Raw genomic sequence first — 24,746 nt, 5'->3', positions numbered from 1 at the left:
CTTGAAAAGGCACCTGTTTCCCAAGCACTGGGAAAGGCTACAGGAAAAGATGGAATTCCAACTAAAGTACTGAAACAAGGGAGGACAGGTTGTGCTTAACCATCTGCGTAATGTCTTGCTGAAGGGAAGGACGGGTACCAGAAGACATGAGGATGTCAACAGCATAACACACAAGAACAGAGACGATCAGAGAGCTTGCAACAGCTGCAGAGAAATCTCCGTCCTTAATGTTCCTAGTAAGGCATTTGCATGGATCATTCTCAAAAGAGATTGCAAGTTCTTGCTGACTGCATATATCCAAAGAGTCAGTGTTGCTTCTGTGCTTGTAGATCAACGATCCACATAGTCTCTGCACTTAGTCAACTTCAAGAAAAGTGTCAAGAATAAGGAAAACTTCTCTACATTGCCTTTATAGATCTTATAAAGGTTTTGACCTAGTCATCAGGAAGGTCCTTTTCCACTTCCTAGAGAGAATCGCTTGCCCCCAAGTCTTCCTCAGTCTGATTTGATCCTTCAGTAATGGCATGAACGCTACAGTCCAGTATGATAGTGATCAATCTGACAGCTTTGAAATCTACAGTGGTGTTGAACAGGGATGTGTTTTGGCACAAAAACACTTCGATATATTCTTCTCTCTATTGCTTTGTCATGCTTTCTCAAGTAGCATTGAGAGTGAACATCTCCATACAAGATCATGCATATTCTGTTAACGTGGTCACTTCTCTGTAGTGACTTATTTCAGAGATGGGTGCAGTCAAAGATTTCATAGACTAACGCCTTGTCTTCTCTTTTTAGATTTAAATTGGATGTTTGTTTCATTACTGTCTTTGTGAATATCCTAGTGGTCCTCAAGATCTGTGTATTGGAGGGTTCTTTCTCTGTCTTGCAATTCTGATTGTAAAGCTGCTCTTTCCTTCAATTTGTGATGTTGGATAAGTGAAGGAGCTCTTGGGCCATAGACGGTGAACAGTAGCTATCTCAGTTGTCTTCCCTCCACTGAAGTATAGTGAGGAACGCATCATAATACAAAAGAAAAAAGACATTCCACAGTGAGGTAATTGCTCAGTAGCATACCTCCATGCTGGCAGCTCACTCTGAGAAGCCATTTATTTCTGCTCATCTTCTGTACTAATGGAATGGTCGTTCTATTTTTCTATGCAGATAGGAAGTGTGAAAAATTGGGACAGTGGAGACGGGGGGGACAGGGGGTAGTAGGTGCCTATATAAAACAAAGCCCTGAATATTGGGACTGTCCCTATAAAACTGGGACATCTTGTCACCCTGTAGAAAAACCACATGGCAAAAAGGTAAATAGATACACATCCTTAACCAGATGTGGTGAGAATATTTTACAGCCTTTGACACACAATCTGTACTACTGTGTGTAAAGCAATAATCTTCCCTTTGTATGCTCATTGTGTTTCTTGGGCCTCCCACTCCTATTTATTTGCTATTTCCAGCCTTTTGGCCCTTGCTGGTATCTGCAGTCTTTGGATCTCTAACTTGACCGGTCTGAGCTTTATGGCTGCCTTTCTGGAATAGGTACCGGGCTGGTTCTATAAGTCTGCACTTCCCTCGGTCTCAGGCTCTGTGGATGGATCATTCACATCATCTTGATGTTTATGTTCCATGAGTTGAGATCTCATCCCATTCCTGTTTCTTTCTGCAGCATTCAAGCTATCAGCTGTACACAGTCTTTCTAAATACTGCCTGTTAAGTTTAGTTTATGTCTTTGGTTTACTCATTCTGGCCTCCTTTTGTTCTGTTTCCCTTATCTGGAATGAACAGAAAATAATAAACCGTAAACTTTTGCATTTTGTTTCCAACATTCTCCCTTGTTAATCTCTCAGTATACCAGTATCTGGTATAAAAGTATCCAGGATGTGACATTTAGCTAACCAACAGATTTGAGAGTAGATCCTACCGACTAAGCCTCTTCCCATGGATACCTAGGTCTGTAGGACACATCACTACCACCTGCCCTTAGCATGAGAGGCTTGTCTGAGCCTGCCAGGGGTCAGCTTTCTGACATCACCAGCCACAGGCAGCAAGCACAAGCATTTGTCTCTCAGCCCACATGGGTTCTGCTGTTCCTCGGAAGTGTAGCAATAAGCACAATCCAACCTCTGAGTCCTTTGAGAATCTCCCTGGAGATCAACCCCCGATCCATTGGACTCTCACAGAACTACATATCCTCTGTTCCCAAATAAATAGTATGGGTTACCAGTTATAGCATAGAACATAGCTCCATTTAACACATAGCACTTAGGATTTGTCTATAGCAAGTATAAGTTTATTTAACAAAAAAAAAAAATTATAACAAGCAGGAATACTGGAAACAACTGGGTTACATATATAATCATAACACACATACTAGAACCTAAATGTAACTAATAGGACATCATGTCATAAAATCAAAAACTGTCCCCACATCCTTCCAGTATATTACAGCCAAGCTTGACTGTGATCTTCCATTAATGAAGCAAGCTCACTGACAGCTTACTTCCTAAGTGAAAGATACAAGGGTGACCCTTTGCAGCCCCTGATATATCAACACATTCATTTGATTTTTCTTTACTCATAAACTGGACACCTTCATGCTGTGTTCTTTCCTGGAGATTTTGCAGGCTCTTGTTAATTTTTTAATCTTGATTAGCTAGTAGTTTAGCATTTAGATAGTTATCCATTGTGAAGTACACAATACTCAGTTGCATATAACCAAACAGATACGTGTCTCCTGCCTGTGTGAAAGGAACATGTTTTGTCACCTTCTGGTGACCTGCTTTAACTCACAGACCCTGAAAACGTAATTTCCAGTAGAGGTATATAACTCCCTTAAATATTACCCTTACGTACATTTCACAATGGTTATGATGACCAGTGTGTCACTGGCTCTCAGTAGACTTCATATGCCACCTTTTAATGAATTATTATGCATAAAACTGATCCAGGGGTCCCTGTAAATCTGTATGCATCCCTGTGCTGTCTGCCAGTTGGCATCAAGAGGTTCCTGGGTCACACTGGCTCACATGCTGTATGAAGCGGATTCTCTGCAGTTGTCTGTATGTATGGTCTGAAGGACTTGGCCATTAAGCCACCAAAGGTATATTCAAATCTGCAGCATTACATATGAAAAAGTAGGAAAAACAGGTAATTTGATACAGGTTTTTTTTAACCATGTGTTTAGGATGGCTTTTGCATGATTCTTTAGAACATGTTCTATTGTTTTCTGGGAGGGAGACATTGTGGAACACATTGACAGTTTTTTTCTTTCTCTCCATAAAAAAAGATTGTTGTCCAGAGCTGTGTGAGGCCGTTGTTGAATACCTCATGGCTCCTGCATTGGCCTATACGTTCCCCTGTCTGGGGCTAGAGTAGAATTTTTCTTCCAAATTTGAAGTGCATCAAGACAAGGGATTCATGAATTAATGCACCCTAAAAAATAGATGTGTTCACCAGAGTCCAAGAAATCTACCATTTTGTTGCCAAGATATAGCCAAAAAACAGAAAGCAGAAAAGAGAGAACTTGGTTTCCTGGGCTTTTCTAGATGGAAATCTAGTGTTCAGTACCAAAGATTAATTCATTCAATTTTGAAAGTTTTATATTTTGAAATAACATCATGGTGGGATTTTACTGATGGTGAACTATTTTTGGCTCACTGGGAATTTCACAGGCTAGGTCAGAACAGCAGGAGATGCTATGCAGGGAGGAGGAGTTCACTCCCTGGGTCACCTGACTGAAGGGAAGCAGAAAGCCATTCTGTAATGTTTATTTTTCTTTAATAGACATTTTTATGGAGTTCACCATTATAGTTTCTGAGTACATTGCAAACAAATCCTCTTAACTCCCTGCAACGCCAGGAAGTCTCCTCTTCATTTTAGAGATGAAGAAAGTGAGGTACAAAGGCTATGACTTGTCGAAAGTTGTGCAGTGAGCACTTGGATCTCCCAACTCTCAATCCTGTGCCTCAACCACAAGAGTATCCACACACAGTGAAAGTCACTGTACAGCTGAAGTAGAAACGGTCTTCTCTTTCTAATGTGCCCGGTCATAGCTGTATATTCAACAAAGCATCAGATACCTGGTAGGTAAGGGTTAGAAGCCTCTAGTGTTTGCAGTACAATGGCAAGTTTTTATTAGCCTGGTGCTTTCTGGGGAGGAGAAAGGAGAGTGTAAGGGCTTGGCTACACTTGCAAGTTGCAGCGCTGGTAGTTTGCAGCGCTGGTCGTCCAGCTGTGCAGGGCCAGCGCTGGAGTGTGGCCACACTTGCAGCATTTGCAGCGCTGTATTGAGAGGTGCATTCTGGGCAGCTATCCCACAGAGCACCTCGTCCCATTTTTGCGCTGTGGGTTGTGGGAAGGGGACGGAAGGGTGCAGGTCATTCCGCTTCCTGTCCCAACGCCCCGTGGTGCATCGCTTCGCATCCCAGCATTCACAGTTTTTCCGGCCACGTTTGGTGCCATTGTGAGTTGCTTGCTGTTTTTTACTCTCTGTCTGTGAATCGCGATTTCTGTGGGAAATGGAGCCCGAGCTGCTGAGGACTGTGATGATGAGTGTCGTCAGCACAACACGTTTGGCAGTTGAGCTATTCCTTCAGCTCCAAAGTGACAGTGAGGAGTCCGATGATGATATCGATGATATCGAGTCGCCTGCCGTGTGTGACACTACAGTGCTTGTGGCATTCACGGAAATGCTCAACACCGTTGAACGCCGCTTTTGGGCTCGGGAAACAAGCACTGAGTGGTGGGATCACATCGTCATGGAAGTCTGGGATGACGAGCAGTGGCTGCAGAACTTTCGTATGAGAAAAGCCACTTTCATGGGACTGTGTGCTGAGCTTGCCCCCACCCTGCGGCGCAAGGACACAAGATTGAGAGCTGCCCTGACGGTGGAAAAGCGGGTGGCTATTGCAATCTGGAAGCTGGCAACTCCAGACAGCTACCGGTCGGTCGGGAACCAGTTTGGAGTGGGAAAGTCGACCGTTGGAATCATGTTGATGCAAGTTTGCAGGGCAATTAATCGCATCCTGCTAAGAAGGACCGTGACTCTGGGGAACGTGCAGGACATTGTGGATGGCTTTTGCACAAATGGGTTTCCCTAACTGTGGAGGGGCGATAGATGGGACGCATATTCCTATTCTGGCACCCCCCAACCTAGCATCAGAGTACGTTAATCGGAAGGGGTATTTCTCTATGGTTCTCCAGGCGCTTGTGGATCACCATGGGCGTTTCATTGACATTTACACAGGCTGGCCTGGAAAGGTGCATGATGCACGCATCTTTCGGAACAGTGGCCTGTTCAGGAAGATGCAGGCAGGGACTTATTTCCCAGACAGGAAGATCACAGTAGGGGACGTCGAAATGCCCATTGTGATCCTTGGAGACCCCGCTTACCCGTTACTGCCTTGGCTCATGAAACCCTATACAGGGAAGCTTGACAGGAGCAAGGACCGGTTCAACTACAGGCTGAGCCGGTGCCGAATGACTGTGGAGTGTGCTTTTGGCCGTTTAAAAGCCCGCTGGCGGTCCCTGTATGGGAAGCTAGACTTGGGGGAAAGCAGCATCCCCGCGGTTATATCCGCATGCTGTACCCTCCATAATATTTGGGAAGGGTGAAACATTCAGTCAGGCATGGACCACCGAGGTTCAAGTCCTGGAGGCTGAATTTGCACAGCCAGAGAGCAGGGCTACTAGAGAGGCCCAGCACAGGGCTACAAGGATTAGGGATGCCTTGTGGGAACAATTTGAGGCTGAAAGCCAACAGTAATGTTTGCTGCCTTGCATGGGAGTGAAGTGCAGTGGTTACACTGTTAGGATTCTATTATCCCTAACATGATTTCCAGTGACTGTTTCTTTACTGGGATAAGGTATCTTTCACTATCTGCAATAATAAAGACTGTTTTCAAAGCCAAGATTTATTTTATTGAAAAGAAAAATACTTCATTGACAGACACACAACATTTCAGGAACCTAGGGCAGGGGGGTGGGTTGGTGAACTGTAAAGTCACAAGTTTGCATATGTCCTGTCTGCAGTGCTGTGCAATGGCTGCTGCACTTCAGGGTGCATATACTGCATGGTGATGGGGGTTGAGTGCAGAGGGTAAGGGTCGTAGTTCTCAGGGCTGGTTGGTGAACGTACAGGTGTTGGAGGCAGCTGGTGGTGGTAAGAACCTGGATGCTGGGGAAGGGGGTTTGGAGCTAACATTGGGGCAGAAGAGAATAAAATTTGGGACGGGGGGTGCTGTGGGGCAGCACGGGACTGCTCTGCCTGCATGGCTACGAGTGCCTGGAGAGAGTCTGCTTGGCGCGCCAGGATGCCTAGCAGCTGGTCTGTGCTTTTCCTCTTTGCCACAGCGTTTCTCCGCCAATGTCTCTGGCGGATCCTGCTTTCCCTCTGGCGGATCCTGCTTTCCCTTTCTCTCCACTCCTGCAGCTGTTTACTCTCTCGAGCAGAGTGATCAATAACTGTTTTCAGCATGTCTTCCTTGGTTTTTCGCAGCTTTTTCCTCAGATTTTGTAGTCTCTGTGCTGTGATAGTTCTGGGCAGTCCAGCAGTCAAGGTCACTTCTTGAAGGCAAAAATGGCAACATTTAACAGGGTAGCATTGTTAATTATCTCATCCAAGCAGTAATTCCCACACACTGAAGGAGTTTTCAGTGTTCACTTTAGCATTCTTTCCCCATACCAAATAAGACCACACATAATGCAACAGGAGACATGAAATGGTGAGTAAGGGGTACTGAGATTGCTTCAGGGCTGTGCAGGGGTTTCTGTGCGTTGGGGACAGCAAGCAGCTACAGGGGGGATCTGCACTAAACAGTCTCCCAACATTTTCCACAGGAGTTAATCCTGGAAGATATCTCCCTGCTGCGGGTCACAAGGGAAGAGCGGGAAGGTCTTCTACAGCAATGCGGATTCCGCCCTGGCCCCTATGCAGCTTGCCTGTGTGCAGCAATGGTCCCCCCCACCCCTCGCGGCACAGTGGCGCGGACGTGTTAGCCTGACTGGGACAAGGACCACAGTGGCTCTCCCTATAAACCTGCGCAGGCACATTGCCCACGCTCTGGCTGAAACTTTTGAGGAGATTTCTGCAGCCGATTACCGCGACGTGATAGACCACATCAATGGGCTATTCCACATCTAGGCTTGCATGTATGCAGCCCTAACCTCCGCTCCTCTCCCGAAATATTTCCACCCTGAAAATAAAAGCCGCTTACTGGTAACTCGCTCCTCTGTTTGTCCTTCAGCAACTGCTGGCTGCTGCGATTGGCTTCCTTCCTCCTGGCTTGAGAAGAGCTCCTGGCTGCATGCCTCCTGGGACTCTGGGGTGTCTTCCCCCATCCCAGTAGCTTCACTCGCGGTTTCCGCCGCCGCCGCCTCCTCCTGCTGCTGCTCCTGTCCCCCACCCTGCTCAGAAGTGTCCATCGTGGTCCTCGGATTAGCAGTGGGGTCACCCCCAAGTATCGCGTCCATCTCCCTGTAAAAACGGCAGGTCGTGGGGGCAGCGCCGGACCGGCGGTTCCCCTCGCGGGCTTTGTAATAGGCACTCCACAGCTCCTTTACTTTAACCCTGCATTGCAGCGTGTCCCGATCATGGCCCCTATCCAGCATGGACCTTGATACCTGCTCAAAGATATCGTAATTCCTACGGCTGGAGCGCAGCTGGGACTGCACAGCTTCCTCCCCCCAAACACTAATGAGGTCCAGCAACTCGCCATTGCTCCATGCTGGGGCTCGTTTGCCACGTGGAGGCATGGTCACCTGGAAAGATTAACTGATTGCACTCCACACCTGGCTGCAGCAAACAGGAAGGGGATTTTTAAAATTCCCGGGGCACTTAAAGGGCGGGTCACCTGAGGCCAGAGCAGTAGAGTGCAAACTGATGAGCAGAGTGGCTGAACAGGAATTATGGGATATCTCCTTATTCCCTGGAGGCCAATTAAAGCGCTGGTGTGTGTCCACACCTGATGAGCAGCGCTGGATCACCAGCGCTGCATTCCTTATACCCCAACCCGAACGGGTGCACAGCCAACGCTGCAGCCAGGGAGTTGCAGTGCTGGATGTGCCTTGCAAGTGTGGACGGAGAATAATTGCAGCGCTGGAAAGCCTCCACCAGCGCTGCAACTTGCAAGTGTAGCCAAGCCCTCTGTTATTGTGGGGAAAGTTGGGCAGTAACTTGCAGTGACCACTATAAACTGTCTGCACCAGTACTCAAACGGCCCCCTCTCTCCGGTGGGTGATTTACCAATGAGTTTCAATTCTTTGCTACTTACCTTTTTAAAATCCTGTCAGCCAGTCCCTTCTGGTCTGTGTCGCTAGCTTACCACCTGGAATTGCACCTAGTGCTTAATGATTGATGCTTATCTCTGAACTCCCGTCCCTTTTTCTTAAGCACCTTCAAACATTTCTGCATGGCTACTCACCCTTTTCTATTATACCCCCCTCCCATCTCCCTGAATACTGGATTTCCCAGCTTATAATTCTTAGAAGAAGCTTTATTTCAGAGTAAAAAGGGTCCCCCGTATGTGGTCTATTATATCCATATCGGCTTGCTTATCCTTTTCAAACAGCTATTGTTTTTTAATAGGGTCTTGCCTGGTGTGGGGAGTCATTAATTCCTGCTATATAAGAATGGCCAGCTTGAGTTACAGCTAGCTGCAGTATGGTGCTCTGATCAAAAGGCTTCTGTTGTTTTAGAGGTTTCTTCTTTTTTCTTTTTTTTTTAAATAATACCCTGGGCTAATAATTCAACACAGCAAGGTCATTGCAAGCTTTGATTTGAGAGCCCAGGGTGTTAAATTACTGACCTAGTATAGGAAAGGCAAAGAGGAGGGGGTCTTTTTTTAAAATCCTCCCCTTCTTTAGAAGCCATAACCTTCATTAAAAGGCTCCCTCTGCTAAAAAGCAACATCAGGAAGCTGGCTCACTGCCTACTCTGAGCTGTGTCACAGGTGTGGCTGGTTCATTTCCTCTTGAAACATTACTTGGGATCATCTCCATGCCACCTACGTTCTCTCTGCAGAGTCAAACCCTATCGTGAGCGTGAAAAAGATTTTTTTACTTTTTGAGCCATGTCCCTTTTCAGATGAAATAAACTTGTGGGTAGGTGAGACAAGGAAAGATCTTTGGAAGCCTGATGTTGCAGTGCTATGTGGTCCAACCATGCTGAATATTCAATGTGTTAATTATCACCTCACATCTACCCACAGTTTAGTAAGGATTTCTCCTTTGTTAAAGCTAATTGTCAGAAATAAATCCACAGTAACTGTTTCATATCTTCAAAAACAACATATCTTAACATTATTGCTGTGTGTCAGAGGAATTCCCCAAAATATATTGTTAACTGCATTAAAGGAAGATGTCATTCTTTCCTGAGGCTGACTTCATTGTCTTTAAGTCATGTGGGATGCTCAAGGAAAAAATGCAATTGATGCAGCGGTTTTTTACTGAGTGGTTGTGAATATGCCACCTCTGTTCTCCAGTATAGGTGACTAAATGAACATTCCAGTGATTGGCTACTTACTATTATATTTACTTCTAATGATTTAACAGCTATAGAATTGAGGCCTTAAATAAGAAGTGTGTGTGTGTGTGTGTGTGTGAGAGACTATTTCACTACCTTCATCAGTGAATAGGAATATTGTCTCTCTCAATGGGCGCTGCCATCTTAATGATACTTCTCCACAGGAGCTCTGTCGGGTGATGCAAACAAGGGCTGAAAAGGACCAGTTTTGCCATTCTAAAGCATTGCAAATTGGAAGGCTTCTGATATGTCATAAGGTAATCACTGTCATTTTAACACTAAGTGTGGATGGTTAACAGTCATTAACTACATACACACATTTTTTTTAAATGGCAGAACATGCCTGAGTTTTGAAACCTTGAGATTCCAATGCTTTCTATTAGCAGAGCTAGTTCTGTCATACTTTTCATCATCAAATCATCAAGATGGAAGCTTCCTGCATGATTCTTTCTATTTGACTCTTACTTTTGTTTTAATGATTTACTCTGCTTGGTAATTAGGTGTAGTGATTAATCTTTCGTCTTACACTGGAGTTTCCCTTTAGAGAGAGCTTGCCGCCTTTGCTTTGTGCTCTTGGTGAAAATGAATGCAATGCTCTGTGAGTCAGGGAGCCACAGTCCATTTGCCATGCTTCTCTTTTGATAGGGGAGGGGTCCTGTGAATTAATTCAGTGCTTTACATTAGTAACCAAAGGGGGGCCACCTGCCAAGCTCTTCTGTCCTTCTCTAGGACATGAGGTTCTCTTTGCTTAGTGCATTTTGGCTTTGCCTGTTTCCAGCAGGCAGAGAGTAACCAGTGTGGTGGGTTTCTATTGGGATGTTACCATAGCATCCTGGGACTTTTGCAATCTATTTAGAAGTCCAAAGGTTTGAAAAGAGTGCTTGAAAGTTTCTGAACTCTGGCAGGATGCCGAAATGTAATTACACAAAAGACAAAGCCCCATTGAAAGCTGCTTCTGTTCAGAAAAGCAGCACCTGAGTGCTGGAGTTCCCAGCACAGCCTTTTGAGAGAGCTTTGGCTATGTTATCACCATGTCCTCCTGAACCCTCTTTCTTCCTCTTGTGCACATCCACATGCCCATCCCACAGGCACAGCGAAGTGCGCTGCAAGATGCATTATTCTCAATACTGGCATCTTAAGGAGATTCCTTTCTGCAGTTTGGCTGCTGTGTGGGGCATTTAAAGACAAGGAGTGAAAATGCACAGATCTCTGCTGAAGTCCTCCCTGCAAAGGCCTTTCACAACTTCTGGAGCCAGCCAAGTTCCTGGGGTTTATTTTTCTCTCCTCTCCCCAGTTCACTCATTGCAGTGGTGGGAAAGGCAGCTTTGCTAATGCAAGGATTACCCATCTACCTAACAAAACTTTGGCGTGAAGCACAAGTGCTTACAGTATATTAGAGTGAACTAATGAGGGGTGTAGTTTAATTTCTGGTGCAACTAGACAAATCAGGAATCGCATCCATGGTAACTTTAGTTAATGTGCTAATTTGCCTGCCTCCCTTGAGGTTTTTTTTTTAATTAATTAATTTATTTTTTAAAAACCAAGCAACTTTGAGCTTCCTACTAGGTCTGAAATCAGTGGTTTTGAAGCATATAGAGCAGGGGTGGGCAAACTGTGGCCTGGGGGCCGCATCTGGCCCTCCAGATGTTTTAATCCAGCCCTTGAGTTCCCACTGGGGCGCAAGGTCTGAGGCTTGCCCTGCTCCAGGAACCACGGCCAATGGGAGCTGCAAGGGTGGCGCCTGCGGATGGGGCAGTGCGCAGAGCCGCCTGGCTATGCCTCCGCATAGGAGCCGGAGAGGGGATATGCTGCTGCTTCTGGGAACTGCTTGTGGTAAGTGCCCCTCAGACCCTGCACCCCTCCTGTACCCCAACCCCTTGCCCCACCCCGATCCCCCTCCCTTCCTCCGAACCCCTCGGTCTCAGCCAGGAGCACTCTCCTGCACCCTGAACCCCTCATCCCAGAGCCCGCACCCCCAGCCAGAGCCCTCATCCCTGCACTCCAACCCCCTGCCCCAGCCTGGAGCTCCCTCCCGCACCCTGAACTCCTCTTTTCTGGCCCCACCCAGAGCCCATAGCCCCAGCTGGATCTCTCACCCCCTTCCACACCCCAACCCCCAATTTCTAGAGCATTCATGGCCCGCCATACAATTTCCATACCCAGATGTGGCCCTTGGGCCAAAAAGTTTGCCCACCCCAATATAGAGTTAGCACCGTTCTTTTTAATTCCACAGGGCACACATGAAGGTGGCTACACCACATAGTAGAGGTGAGAAGCAGTACTTCATATAGCTAAAGGAATAGATAGTGTTTTCTGTTTTGCTGCTTTTCAGTAAACCAAAACCTCTTCTTATTGGCTGCTTGAGGACAAAATGACTGGGTTTGAAATAGCCTTGTTTACTAGGATGTGTTGATTCCTTCAAGTGGGCTCTGACTGCTCACTTACCTGGATCTAAGGGACGGGGATTGGCCCATGGAGGAGACTCCTAGGGCAGGAGTAGTCAATTATTTTTTGTCAAGGTCCAAATATATTGGTCAAGGTATAGTCAAGGTCCAGAGTCCAAAGAAAATAATAATAATAAATAAGTAAATAAGATTCCAGGGTCCATTCTAAAGCATCTGGCAGTCTAGATTTGGCTTTCAGTCTGAGTATTGACTACCTCTGCTCTAGGGTATGGGCTGAACAGTAAGGGAGGAACCTTAGCAGCAGCTAAACATGAGGAGAAAGTTTGAGCTAAACTTTGTCACCTTACTGTTGATGCAGAGGCGCTGACTTAGAGTTACCAAGGGGGGCTCGATTCCTGCTTTGCCCATTCCCCCCCCAGGCCCCACCTTGCCCTGCCTCTTCCTGCCCCATTCCGCCCCCTCCCCTGAGTGTGCCCCACCTTCCCTCCACATCTTCCTGTCCCCGCTCCACCCCCTCCTCTCCCAGTGCCTCCTGCATGTCGCTGAACAGCTGATCGCAGCTGGCAGGAGGCACAGGGGAGGAGCTGATCGGTGGGGCTGCCGGTGGGTGCTAAGGACCCACTATTTTTTCCCCTGTGGGTGCTCCAGCCCTGGAGCACCTACAGAGATGGTGTCTATGTGTTGATGTCTTGGTTAAGAAAGCTAGACTCTTTGAGGGAGGGGAACGCATGTGGTCTCATACTAGTGGACTGTGTGTGTAGACCAGACTGGGAAAAGGGCCTATTGACAGACATGTACAATCATCCTGTCTGTCCTGGCTTATCAGCACCAGCATCAATAACTGGTTATTTCTTTACTGCCATCTTCCTTACCCAATATGAAGGAATTTGAAAACACAGTGTAGCCTAGTGCCTTTGAAATACTCTGTCAGCCAGTTGAGTAGCACAGATATAATACCTAGGTGTCCTGATGTTCTGACGAGCTCACCCATGGCTTGTCATATGTTGTTGCTTACATAGGTATCATGCTTTTCTACCTGCTGACTTCAGATCCATCCTGTGCTGAGAACCCTGGTGACTCGTGAGCTGACTTACTGGGACTGAGGAGTAATAATAATCCAGTGTACTACCATAAAATTAGAGTCACTCAATTCATGCCTGAGTCTTTGCATTCCTTTCCAGTTATGCCAGGACATGCCACCAGGCCTTTGCCTGTTCTCCAGTGGCACCACGGTGTGCTGTTCGGCTTCTAGTTGTATCAACTTGCAGCGAGGCCTTCTTTTCCACATCAAGTTCAAGCTTCTCAACCTGATTTTTTCAAGGCTTTACAAATTTATGCTCTTGGCTGCATCTCATTTCATTTCTTATTTCTCCTGCATCTCACTCTACCTAAACCTCTATTCTAAGTATTGCATTATCCTTCTCACATATTGCCTCTTGTGCCTTGAAGCTTCTTTTCTCTCCTTCCCTTCTGTCCGCCTCCTCTTCATTCAATTCCTTAATTAAATTCATGCCTGGGTCGTCTTCCATGCAGGCTGCCACCCTAATTCAGCAACAAAGCACTGGGACAGGAAGAAGGACTTTACAGCTATGGTTTGGGGTTGAAAGATCTGGGTTCTGTTCCCAGCTCTGTCACTGGCATCGTCTGTGACTTTCAGCAAGTTACTTCCCCTCTTTTTGAGCCTAAATATTATTGTCTGTGAAATGACCATCACCACCCTGATACTCCAAGCTGGGGCCCTACCAAATTCATGGTCCATTTTGGTAAATTTTACAGTCATAGGATTTTTAAAATAGTAAATTTCATGATTTCAGCTATTTAAATCTGAAATTTCACAGTGTTGTAATTGTAGGGGACCTGACCCAAAAAGGAGTTGGGGTGGGGGCGGGTCACAAGGTTATTGTGGGGTGGTTGTGGTACTACTGCCCTTACTTCTGCACTGCTGCTGGTGGCGGTGCTGCCTTCAGAGCTGGGCAGCTTGAGAGTGGCGGTTGCTAGCTGGGAGCCCAGCTCTGAAGGCAGAGCCACTGCCACACCAGTTCAGAAGGAAGGATGGTGTGGTATGGTATTGCCGCCCTTACTTCTGTGCTGCTGCTGGTGGGTTGCTGCCTTCAGGCTGGGCACCCGACTTGCTAACTGCACCACTCTCCGGCTGCCCAGCTCTGTAGGCAGCGCAGAAGTAAGGGTGGCAATACTGAGGCCCCCTTAAAATAACCTTGTGAACCCCCCCGCAACTCCCTTTTGGGTCAGGACCCCCAATTTGAGAAATGCTGGTCTCCCCCATGAGATCTGTATAGTATAAGATTAAAAGCACAAAAAAAGACCAGATTTCATGGTCCATGACGCGTTTTTCATGGCCATGAATTTGGTATGGCCCTACTCAAAGTACTTAACCTCAGCTTTGTCTTTGACATGGTCTGCTCTTTTGACTCTCATCTCCAGGCTGTCTAAAACTTGCTGCTCCTTCTTTCACAGTGTCTCTGCCTATGCTGTTAAAACTCTTGTCCAAGTGCTAATTGTATTAGGGCTTGGCTACACTTGCAAGTTGCAGCGCTGGTAGAGGCTTTCCAGCGCTGCAATTAGTAACCGTCCACACCTGCAAGGCACATCCAGGGCTGCAACTCCCTGGCTGCAGCGCTGGCTGTACACCTGGCCAGGTTGGGGTGTAGCGATTGCAGCGCTGGTGATCCAGCGCTGCTCATCAAGTGTGGACACACACCAGCGCTTTTATTGGCCTCCAGGGAATAAGGAGATATCCCAGAATGCTTTTAACTAAATTACTTTCTTTGTTTTGTTATGCAGCCTCTCTTTGTTTTGTTGTGAACTCCGATCGGAGCTCCGTTGAACTGCTTATCTAAAAAACAAACACTGATCACAGCAAACAGGAGCTATCTGTACCTGGCTGTGAACGATCAAATGAGAGGCAAGCAGTTTGCTTGACAGAGAAACAGCGTTGGATGCAGGCTGTTTGCAATTAAGACTAAGGGTTCGTGAACATTTTTGTGATTTTTCAATCCAGGGAAGCTAACACACAGTGTTGGCTCCAAAAATCCACTCTCTCTATCTTCCCCGCTCCCTGTCACAGTACACCACCCTCCACCCCCCTCTTTTGAAAAGCACGTTGTTGCCACTTGAATGCTGGGATAGCTGCCCATAATGCAGCACTCCCAACAGCGCTGTAAATGCTGCAAATGTGGCCACACACCAGCGCTGGTAGCTGTGAGTGTGGCCACACACCAGCGCTGGCCCTGCACAGCTGCACGACCAGCGCTGTTAACTCCCAGTGCTGCAACTTTCAAGTGTAGCCAAGCCCTTATACTCTACTGTAAACCCTTTGGCCTTAATGCCTCCAACCTTGTCCCAACTGTACTGGATTCATTCACCTGTTATATCTTTTTTCTTTTTTTTCTTTTGAATTGTAAATTTTTGGGAAAGGGAATGCTATTTACCATGTTTTTACAGTGCCTAGCACAATGGGGCTTGGCTTGGCTGAGGCAGCTGGGGACTAACACAATAAGAATTTCAATTATTTCATTAACATTTGTAAAGTATGTTGAGATCCGCAGATGGCAAAGTATTTATTTATTTATTTATTTATTTATAGTTATTTAAAATCAAAACAGAGTTGCAACACTTTGTTAATCTATCTTTAGTCATCCAAAGCAGGGATTCTCACAGATTTTTTGGTGGCCTCAGAGTGCGGCCACCAACTCTTGCTGGTGGCTGCTATGACAATTTTTCTTAAAATACTTTAGGAAAAACAAACAAATATGCACATATACATGTCCAAATCATTATTAATTTATGTTGAGGTTTTTGCATACTCAATAATAAAAATAATGTACAGTTCTCTATTCTTTACTAGTCTTAAACATAATATAACACAAATAAGGTGCTTTGCTCATTTTTGTCTTTTTGTTGTTGTTTCTTTTGTGTTTGGTTGCCTTTTTTTAAAGACTTGCTAGCTAGTAAGTTGCTGCTGCGAAAAGTAATATTTGTATATTTGTTAATATCATTTTTCATAGCAGACTTCCTAGATAGCTGGGAGGCTGTGAAAAGTGATATTAACAACCGTACAAATATCAATTTTCATAGCAGACTTACTCAGCCCTGGCAAGCCAGGGGACAAATTAAGCACTCGATGTAGAGGTGGGTAAGGAGACAGCAGGGGCAGGCGGTGAGCCCAGGGTCCAGGACCAGAGCCTGCCACCGCACGGCCAGAGCCCGGGGCCAGAGGAGGCTGCAGGGTCCAGGGCCAATGGGTGTGAGCCCAGAGCCAGCGCTCCCGCCGCGGTGTGGTTGGGGTCCAGGGCCAGAGCCCAAAGTCCCATGATCAGAGCCTGCTGCCCCCTGCCTAAGCTGAAGCCTGGGCCTCACCACCCCCGGGAAGGTGGGGAACTCACTGGCTGCTTGCTCATCTTGTGTTTGTGGCTACAGAGGGGGAGAGGGCCCAACCTCTTCTGGTGGCCCTGGGGGAGAGGTACTGTTTTACGCCCCCACTTGAGTCACTGTCCTCCTGGTGGACACACATGGCCATGGTGCCCGCATTTGAGAAACGCTGATCTAAAGCATGAACCAAAGTCTGGTGAAATCAGTGAATCAGACCCCTGATGCATTGTCTCTTTTTGGGGGGGTCCTGTTGTGCATATAAACTCCTTGGAGCAGTGACCATGTCTTCATCTGATTTGTACAGCACTGAGCACACTGGCAGTGCTCAATAAATATGTAATAATAGTTAGGCCTGTAGAGTTTGCAGAAACAGTACTGGCAACATTAAGAGTTCAAAAATCATGAGTCAGGCCCCCAAAATCAAAAGCTGGTTATTTGAGTTCCTCTTATTTGCCTTCCGGTTTATGAGTCTTTGAAGTACGCTTGAGTCACATTTTCAAGATTTTTCTTGCAACCACGAGGATGAGAACTAATTTATTATTTTAAGGACATCTAAGATTCCCATGTAATTCCTATGCCTCCAGGAACTAAAGCATTTAAGAGAGAGACCAAATATTGTGAGACTTTCAATAAAATTGAGATTTGTCACACTGCTAAAGTTCAAGGTAACTAATGAAAAAGTCATATTGGACTGCTTATGTGCCTATATATTTCCATTTATAGGGCTTCTAATTCTTGCGCTCAGAAATCTCCTGATGGCTTTGTCACTTGATGTATTGCTATAGTTAATTAAAATTATACCAATAAAGTAGGAAATCTAAAGAAATCTAATGAACTTTAACCTGAAGATCATAGTAGTAAAAGCCTACTCTATACCCAAACAGAGACTTCCTACTCCTACGGCAGGAATGTAATTCTTATTTTAAATTTTTTAAAAGTACATGCTTCTCCTGTTCTGCAAAAGAGCTCTGAATGTCTGGTTGACTGACTGCCTTTCTGTCACAAAAAAGACCTTTCCTATCCTCTGAAGGGAATTTTATCTGTAATCAAGTGATTTGAATATTAAGTTATAATGCAGGATATGTTTTTTAAAATAGCTAAATAACTAAGAGGCTCCCTGCTGACCAGTGGATTTTGGCTCTTGTGGAGAAGTTACCTGTGGAGAAGCTGTGCTGTGATCAAGAATAAACTTTGAATCTTTTCATTAACTCTCCTACAGGAGATGAACTAAGCTGCTCTCCTAGGGGAATCCCTTAATGATCTCTCTGGAGTGTATGAAATCTTTGCCCTGCTTCTAAGAAGCACAGCAAGATGCATGGATGACTCAATTTTCGTTAAAGGAGACCATATCATTGTGACTTTGGTTTTAATGTTGTTTGTATTCTTGTTTCTATTTCCTTTACATGTTGATCTTTACTGCATCTTAAAAGGGTATTTCCAAACCGTCACAAAACCTGGGGTCAATAAAAATGTTTCTTAAAAATCTAAAAGGAAAAAAGGGGGAGAAAATCAAATGAAAATAGTTAATTAAGCCAATAGATGTCCTATGGTGTTTACAACATAAATGTTGGAGTCTTGCACCTGAATATGAGAATCTTCAGGAAAAACTGACTACTTGTCATGTAAAGGCTTATATTTGGCTTGAAAGGTGGAATATAATAATGCTCCCTCCATAGTGCTAGTGGCAATGTCACTCCGTGAATTGCCACTTACATCACATCCAAAACTGAAATAGATTCCATATCCACAATATGTGCAAATTCCAGTAACCTGGAAATAAAAATCTAAAAATCACTAATTAAGTTGCATCTTGAGTGGCTGCAGGAAGAATTGTAATGGGACAGGAAGTGCAATTCAAAATGAGCTAGAGGGAAATGTACTTTCTGAACAGACAAGCAACTGTAAGAGTCACTCATTTCCCAGTTGGCAAAGAGAAAGATTGTTCAGTCTTTCAAACCTTCCAGTGACTCTTGGGTGCCTGGGATCTGTGGATGTTTTAGAATAAATTAATCTGAGTTTCAAGAGTGAGATTTTGAGATCCAGTTCATGCAACTAGACTTCTGTCTAGAAAACTGATGGATGTGAACTGTGATATGGTTTAGAAATTTGTTTCCCAAAATGTAACTTTGCCTGTGGTTTCCTTGTTGTTTATAACAGCTGGCCCCAGGCTTAAATATTGAGTTCAGTTTCCTAATACTACATCTAACTCTCATTTTGACTTTATCTCTGCAGTTTTAACAGTGTGCGTCAAGGAACTCACATTTTGTTCCGAGAGTTCAGCTTCATCCAAGCCACACCCCACAACAGGGCATCCTTCCTACGGACCTTCTGGAGATGCTTCCGAGCAGTGGGTAAAAACGGAGGTAAGCGTTCCAAAATCATTATTTGTGAGAGCCTAGTGTCAGTGTGCATTATTAAAGCCACCCTAAATTGCAGACTCCCTTCATGTATAATGGACATATCCTCCACTAATGAAAACACCACCATAGTGGCATGTTGGAGTTTAACTTATACCAACTGTTCCATATCCACAAGCTTATCTCCACCAGACACTGGAAATACTGTTTGTTCTTTATAACCTACAATACCACCTCTATCAGAGTAGTGTTACCTAATAATGTTGTCATTCAAGCTCATGAAGTCTCACTTTTACTCCTAGCAGCTGCATGTAAATATTGAATAGATCAGGGAAGAGAATAAAATCCTGTGGTGCTTCAAGAGTAGATGTGTGCCATAGGCTCAGGTGCCCATTAGTACCCTTTGGTTGTGTCCCTCAAAGAATTCAAGAACTTTTTTTTCTTGATTGAGAGAGTCCCAAATTATTAGTGCACTTTATGTACCCTTGTACAGACAGGGGTTTGTTAGAAGCAGAGAGGGAAATACAGAATGTTGGAATATGCGCTGTCAGTAATTCATCTAGCCACTTACAAAAAAAAAAGTTCTTCAAACTCTTATACTATTTTTCCTAGATAGAACGTAAACACTCTGTTTTCAAGCATGTCCATCCTATTTACTAGAAACTTCTTGTCCTTAAAGAGGCAATCCAAAATACGTCACAGCCCCTGGCAATGTTCTCTAGGCGGCTTACTTTAATTTCCATTCTATGCATCTGCAGTGAAATAGCATCCACTATGAATATTTCACAGGAGAGTTCAGAACATCACCCAGTTGATTCTCCACCAGGTCCAAACTACCGATCAGAAACTGCCAACTCATGCAAACACCACAGTGGGGCATGAAGGGCTGGCTGTCTTCACACTGAGATAGTTTGGGACTGGATTTTTTTTCTTTTTCGTGACTGTAGGAGGAACTCAAGGTGTATTGAAAATGCACAGCAAATTACAGTGGCCAGAAACAAGACCTTCAATGACTTAATGCACAAAACATCTACAAAGGGCACAAGTACCAAGAGCTGAGAAATTTAAGTGATGCCCAGAGCAAAAGATGCTTTGACTCAGGGGTTCCTTAAGTACAATGGCTAAAGTGATCAGTAATGTGGTGGTGTTCTTCGAGTGATTGCTCCTATGCATTCTAGTTAGGTGTGCGCGCACGGCTCTTCGGAAGATTTTTACCCTAGCAACTCCGGTGGGCCGGCTGGGCGCCCCCTGGAGTGGCACTGCTATAGCGCTGGATATATACCCCAGCCGGCCCGTCCGCTCCTCAGTTCCTTCTTCCCGCCCGTGACGGCCGTTGGAACAGTGGAGTGCTCCTTTGACCTCCACATCCCTAGCGTATCTCTGGTTCTATTGTATAAGTGTTTATAGTTAGTTAAAATAGTTAAATAAGTTAGTGTATTAAGGGGAATTAAGGGGGGCTAGCCCCTCTTTTTCCCGAAACGGTGTGGGCTCATGCCCACGGTTCAAGCCCTGTTCGGCTTGCCAGCGGCACATGCCGATCAGTGACCCTCACGACTCCTGCCTGCGCTGCCTCGGAGAGTCCCATCGAGCAGATAAGTGCCCGATTTGCAAGTCATTTAAGCCGCGGACTAAAAAAGAGAGAGACTTTAGGCTAAAGCAGCTCTTAATGGAATCGGCACTTAGCCCTACGGTGCCGACCCCAGCGGCTCAACAGTCCTCCTCGGTGCGAAGCGCACCAGCGGTCCCGAGCCGGTCCGGTACCGAGACTCTTAAAAAGGTACAGCCGGCACCGGTGCCCCGGCACCGGTCCCTTTCTCCGGCGAGGAAGCGAAAGACGGTGCAGACGGTCACCAAGCCTCCTGCACCAGGACCGCTCACCCAGCCACCGCCGGCACCTCCGGCACCGGCTGTGGTGGTGCACAGACCGTGCACAGTACCGTCGACTCCGGCGCCACAAGAGCCGTCGAGTCCGGTACCGCCCTGCTCCCCGGTGCAAACCGTGGTCGAGCTGCCTTCCCGTCGACGCCCGAGACTTTCTCGACGGCGAGAGAGCTCATAGAGCTCACAGAGGCACCGTGCCTCCGGCTCCGCCGGTGCGGGCTGTGCAGTCAGTGGACAAGCCGGCCATCATGAGGCCACCTTCCCCTGACAGACGGGATAGAAGGCGTTCCAGGTCCCGATCCCGATCACGGAGACGGTCGCCTTCTCGCAGATCCAGGTCCCGGCACCGGTCACGTTCCCGGTACCGTTCTCCATCTCGGCGCCAGTCGCAGTCCCAGTACTGCTCCACATCGCGGTACCGGTCGCACTCCCGGAGACGATCCTGGTCCCGGTCTCCTGACCGTCGGTACCGAGGAAGGTCCGGATCCCGGTACCGCTCTTGGCACCACTCATCGCGAAGCCGCTCCCGCCGACGTCGGTCGAGATCGCGGTCGACCTCCCGGCACCAGCACGGTCAATGGTCCCGCTCTCGCTCCCGGCACCGCGATGACCGGCACCGATCCCCGGCACCGTCCAGGGACAGACCGGCGGCATCGACGGCGCAGTCCCTAAGCGCCTCTGCCCCCCCGTGGCCTTCTCGCCAACCTTTGGTCGCCTCTCAAGCGGGCAGCGGTGGTGATCTCCGGGCCGACCCCCAAGGGCAAGTCCACGGACCGCAGCAGTGGGGCTTCTGGAACCCCTGGGCCTATCACGAGGCTCAAGGGGTCCCCTTCCCTCAGGGACCCAGGGCCTCCGACCACAGGGTGCCGGAAGCCACGGTCAACAGGCCTCCTCCATCACCGCCGGTTGAGGCTCCACCGCCTCCTGTAGCGGCAGAGCATCCCGCAGACGCGGAGGCTTCCCACCCCATGGACGAATCACCTCCAGAAGCCATGGGCCAGGGCCTATCCTCGTCTTCCTCACCGGATGAGGCGGTGGCGGGGGCATCGACATCAGACCCCCCACCGATTGACCTGCGGGCCCACCAGGACCTGCTTCGACGGGTGGCACACGCCATTGCCATCCCGGTCGAAGAGGTCGCTGAAGACGAGGACCCAGTGACCAGGGTCCTTGGAGCTGAGGCCCCGCTGCGGGTGGCCCTGCCCTTTATCAGGACTATCCAAAAGAATGCCACTACGATCTGGCAGTCGCCGGCGTCCATCCCTCCCACCGCTCGAGGGGTGGAATGGAAATACTCGGTTCCCCCCAGCGGGTACGAGTATCTTTACAAGCACCCAACTCCAGACTCCCTCGTAGTACAGTCCATGAATGACCGGGAGCGACATGGGCAACCCACTCCGGCGCCAAAATCCAAAGACGCACGGAGAATGGATCTGTTGGGCCGGAAGGTCTATTCGGCCGGTGGCCTCCAGCTACGGATTGCAAATCAGCTGGCTCTCCTTGGTCGCTATACCTTTGACACTTCGGTGTCCCTCTCTAAATTTACGGAGCTGATCCCAGCAGCCTCCCGACCGGAATTCTCAGCCCTTCTTGAGGAGGGCAAGAAAGCCTCCCAGTCCTCCCTCCAGGCCTCTCTGGACTCAGCAGACTCAGGAGCCAGAACCCTGGCCTCGGGAGTCACCATGCGGAGAATTTCCTGTCTGCAGGCCTCCACCTTGCCGCCCGAGGTCCAGTATACTCTGCAAGACCTCCCTTTCGACACTAAGGGCCTCTTCTCAGAGAAGACGGACTCGAGGATTCAGACCCTCAAAGATGGTCGAATCGCCATCCGCACCCTGAGTATGCACACACTGGCTACCCAGCGGAGGTCCTTCCGGCAGCAGCCGTACCGGTCATTTAATCAGGCCAGGTCATGGCCTGATAATGGGCGCAGAGGCAGGCTGAACCGCTGTAGACCATCAGGCAACCGGCGTAACCAGTCCCAGGCGCCCTCCAAAGCCCCTCAAGGGCCTAAGCAGGCGTTTTGATGGGACGCCCGAGGACGGCCCATCAGTCTCTTCACCGGATCCTTCCCTGTTATTTTTCAACCGTCTTTCCCACTTCCTCCCGGCGTGGTCCCAGATAACAACGGACAACTGGGTTCTGCACACGGTAGAGTCTGGTTACCGCCTTCAATTTGTTTCGCTCCCTCCCTCCCACCCACCCTCCCCGTCCCTCTTCAGGGACCCCTCTCACGAGCAATTCCTCTTGCAAGAGGTCGAGACTCTGCTGAGTTTGGGTGCCATAGAGGAGGTGCCGAACGACATGCGAGGCAGGGGATTTTATTCCCGATATTTCCTAATCCCCAAGGCGAAGGGAGGTCTCCGACCTATACTAGACCTCCGAGAGCTCAACAGATACCTGCTCAAGCTCAAATTTCGCATGGTAACCCTGGGGACCATCATTCCCTCCCTGAATCCGGGAGACTGATTTGCCGCCCTCGATATGAAGGACGCGTACTTTCATATCGCAATTTACCCTTCCCATCGACGCTACCTGCGGTTCGTAGTCAACAACGTGCACTATCAGTTTGCGGTGCTGCCCTTCGGCCTTTCCACTGCGCCGAGGGTCTTCACCAAGTGCATGGCAGTGGTTGCCGCAGCCCTCCGCCGTTGTCGCATGCACGTGTACCCGTATCTTGACGACTGGCTGGTCCGCGGGCCATCCCGCCAACTGGCAGAGTCAAATGGCAGAGATCCTAGCCCTGTTTCAGCGCCTAGGCCTTCTGATAAACGCCGAGAAGTCCACTTTAGCTCCATCACAGAGAGTGGAATTTATCGGAGCGGTCCTGGATTCCAATTTAGCCAGGGCCTGCCTCCCTCGACCTCGTCACCAGGCGATGGTCTCCTTCGTCTGGGACCTACAATCCTTTCCCACAACAACGGTGCGATCCTGCCTCCGCCTCCTGGGCCACATGGCGTCGTGCATGTTCGTGACTACTTACGCGAGGCTGCGCCTTCGCCCGTTTCAAACTTGGCTTGCGTCGGTGTACCGGCCGCACCGCGACCCCATAGACATGGTAGTCACAGTCACGAAACCGACCCTCGCTTCACTCAACTGGTGGCTGGACCCAAAGGTCGTGTGTGCTGGAGTCCCATTCCGCCCTCCTTGCCCGTCCGTCACCCTGACCACGGATGCCTCGGAGTTGGGGTGGGGGGCACACCTCGGTGACCTACACACCCAGGGTCTCTGGTCGCCCCGAGAGCTCTCCCTACATATCAATGTCAGGGAGCTGCGGGCGATCCGCCTCGCGTGTCAAACCTTCCACGCCCATCTTCAAGGGCGCTGTGTGGCGGTGTTCACGGACAACACGACGGCGATGTTTTATGTCAACAAGCAGGGCGGGGCCCGCTCCTCCCGGCTTTGCACGGAAGCGATGCTCCTGTGGGACTTCTGCATAACCCACTCGATTCACCTGGTAGCGTCCTTTCTTCCAGGAGTGCAGAACACGCTGGCCGACCGTCTCAGCAGGTCGTTCCTCTCCCACGAGTGGTCCCTTCGTCCAGATGTGGTGCACACAATTTTCCGAAGGTGGGGGTTTCCCCATATAGACCTGTTTGCCTCCAAAGAGAACAGGAAGTGCCACCAGTTCTGTTCTTACCAGGGTCGCTCCCGAGGCTCCCTGTCGGACGCATTCCTCTGCTCCTGGACAGATCACCTCCTATATGCCTTCCCTCCATTCCCACTCGTACATCGGGTGCTACTCAAGCTTCGGAGGGACAGGGCTCGCCTCATACTTGTCGCTCCGGCCTGGCCGAGGCAGCACTGGTACACTCTGCTGCTCGAGCTCTCCGTACGGGATCCCATTCCCCTACCGTTATGGCCGGACCTGATAACGCAGGACTTTGGCAGGATCCGCCACCCGGACCTACAGTCCCTCCATCTTACAGCTTGGTACCTGCGTGGTTGACCCACGCGGAGCGTGACTGTTCGGCAGCGGTGCATCAAGTCCTGATGGAAAGCAGGAAGCCTTCCACTCGCTCAACCTACCTCGCGAAATGGAAGCGTTTCGCACTCTGGTGCGATCAGAGAGGCCTTAATCCGTTCGTTGTCCCTCTTCCAACGATCCTGGACTACCTCTGGTCCCTTAAGGAGCAAGGTCTCGCGGTCTCGTCTTTGAAAGTACACCTAGCGGCCATTTCCGCCTTTCGG

The 24,746-nt window shown here is 48.2% G+C and overlaps 1 protein-coding gene across 5 annotated transcripts in view; it reads left to right on the top strand.

Annotated features, from left to right (window-relative positions):
• C4H11orf49 (chromosome 4 C11orf49 homolog) overlaps positions 1–24,746 on the top strand; it is a 151,274-nt gene that overhangs the window by 33,790 nt on the left and 92,738 nt on the right. For all 5 annotated transcript variants that reach the window (XM_045014681.1, XM_045014683.1, XM_045014684.1 and 2 more), the window contains one exon: positions 18,550–18,680. In XM_045014681.1, coding sequence (XP_044870616.1) covers positions 18,550–18,680 — 131 coding nt within the window. The remainder of the gene's footprint in view (positions 1–18,549; positions 18,681–24,746) is intronic.

The sequence above is a fragment of the Mauremys mutica genome, chromosome 4 (assembly GCF_020497125.1).
Source record: "Mauremys mutica isolate MM-2020 ecotype Southern chromosome 4, ASM2049712v1, whole genome shotgun sequence".
Classification (NCBI taxonomy): Eukaryota; Metazoa; Chordata; order Testudines; family Geoemydidae; genus Mauremys; species Mauremys mutica.
This window is presented reverse-complemented; position numbering and strand designations above follow the sequence as displayed.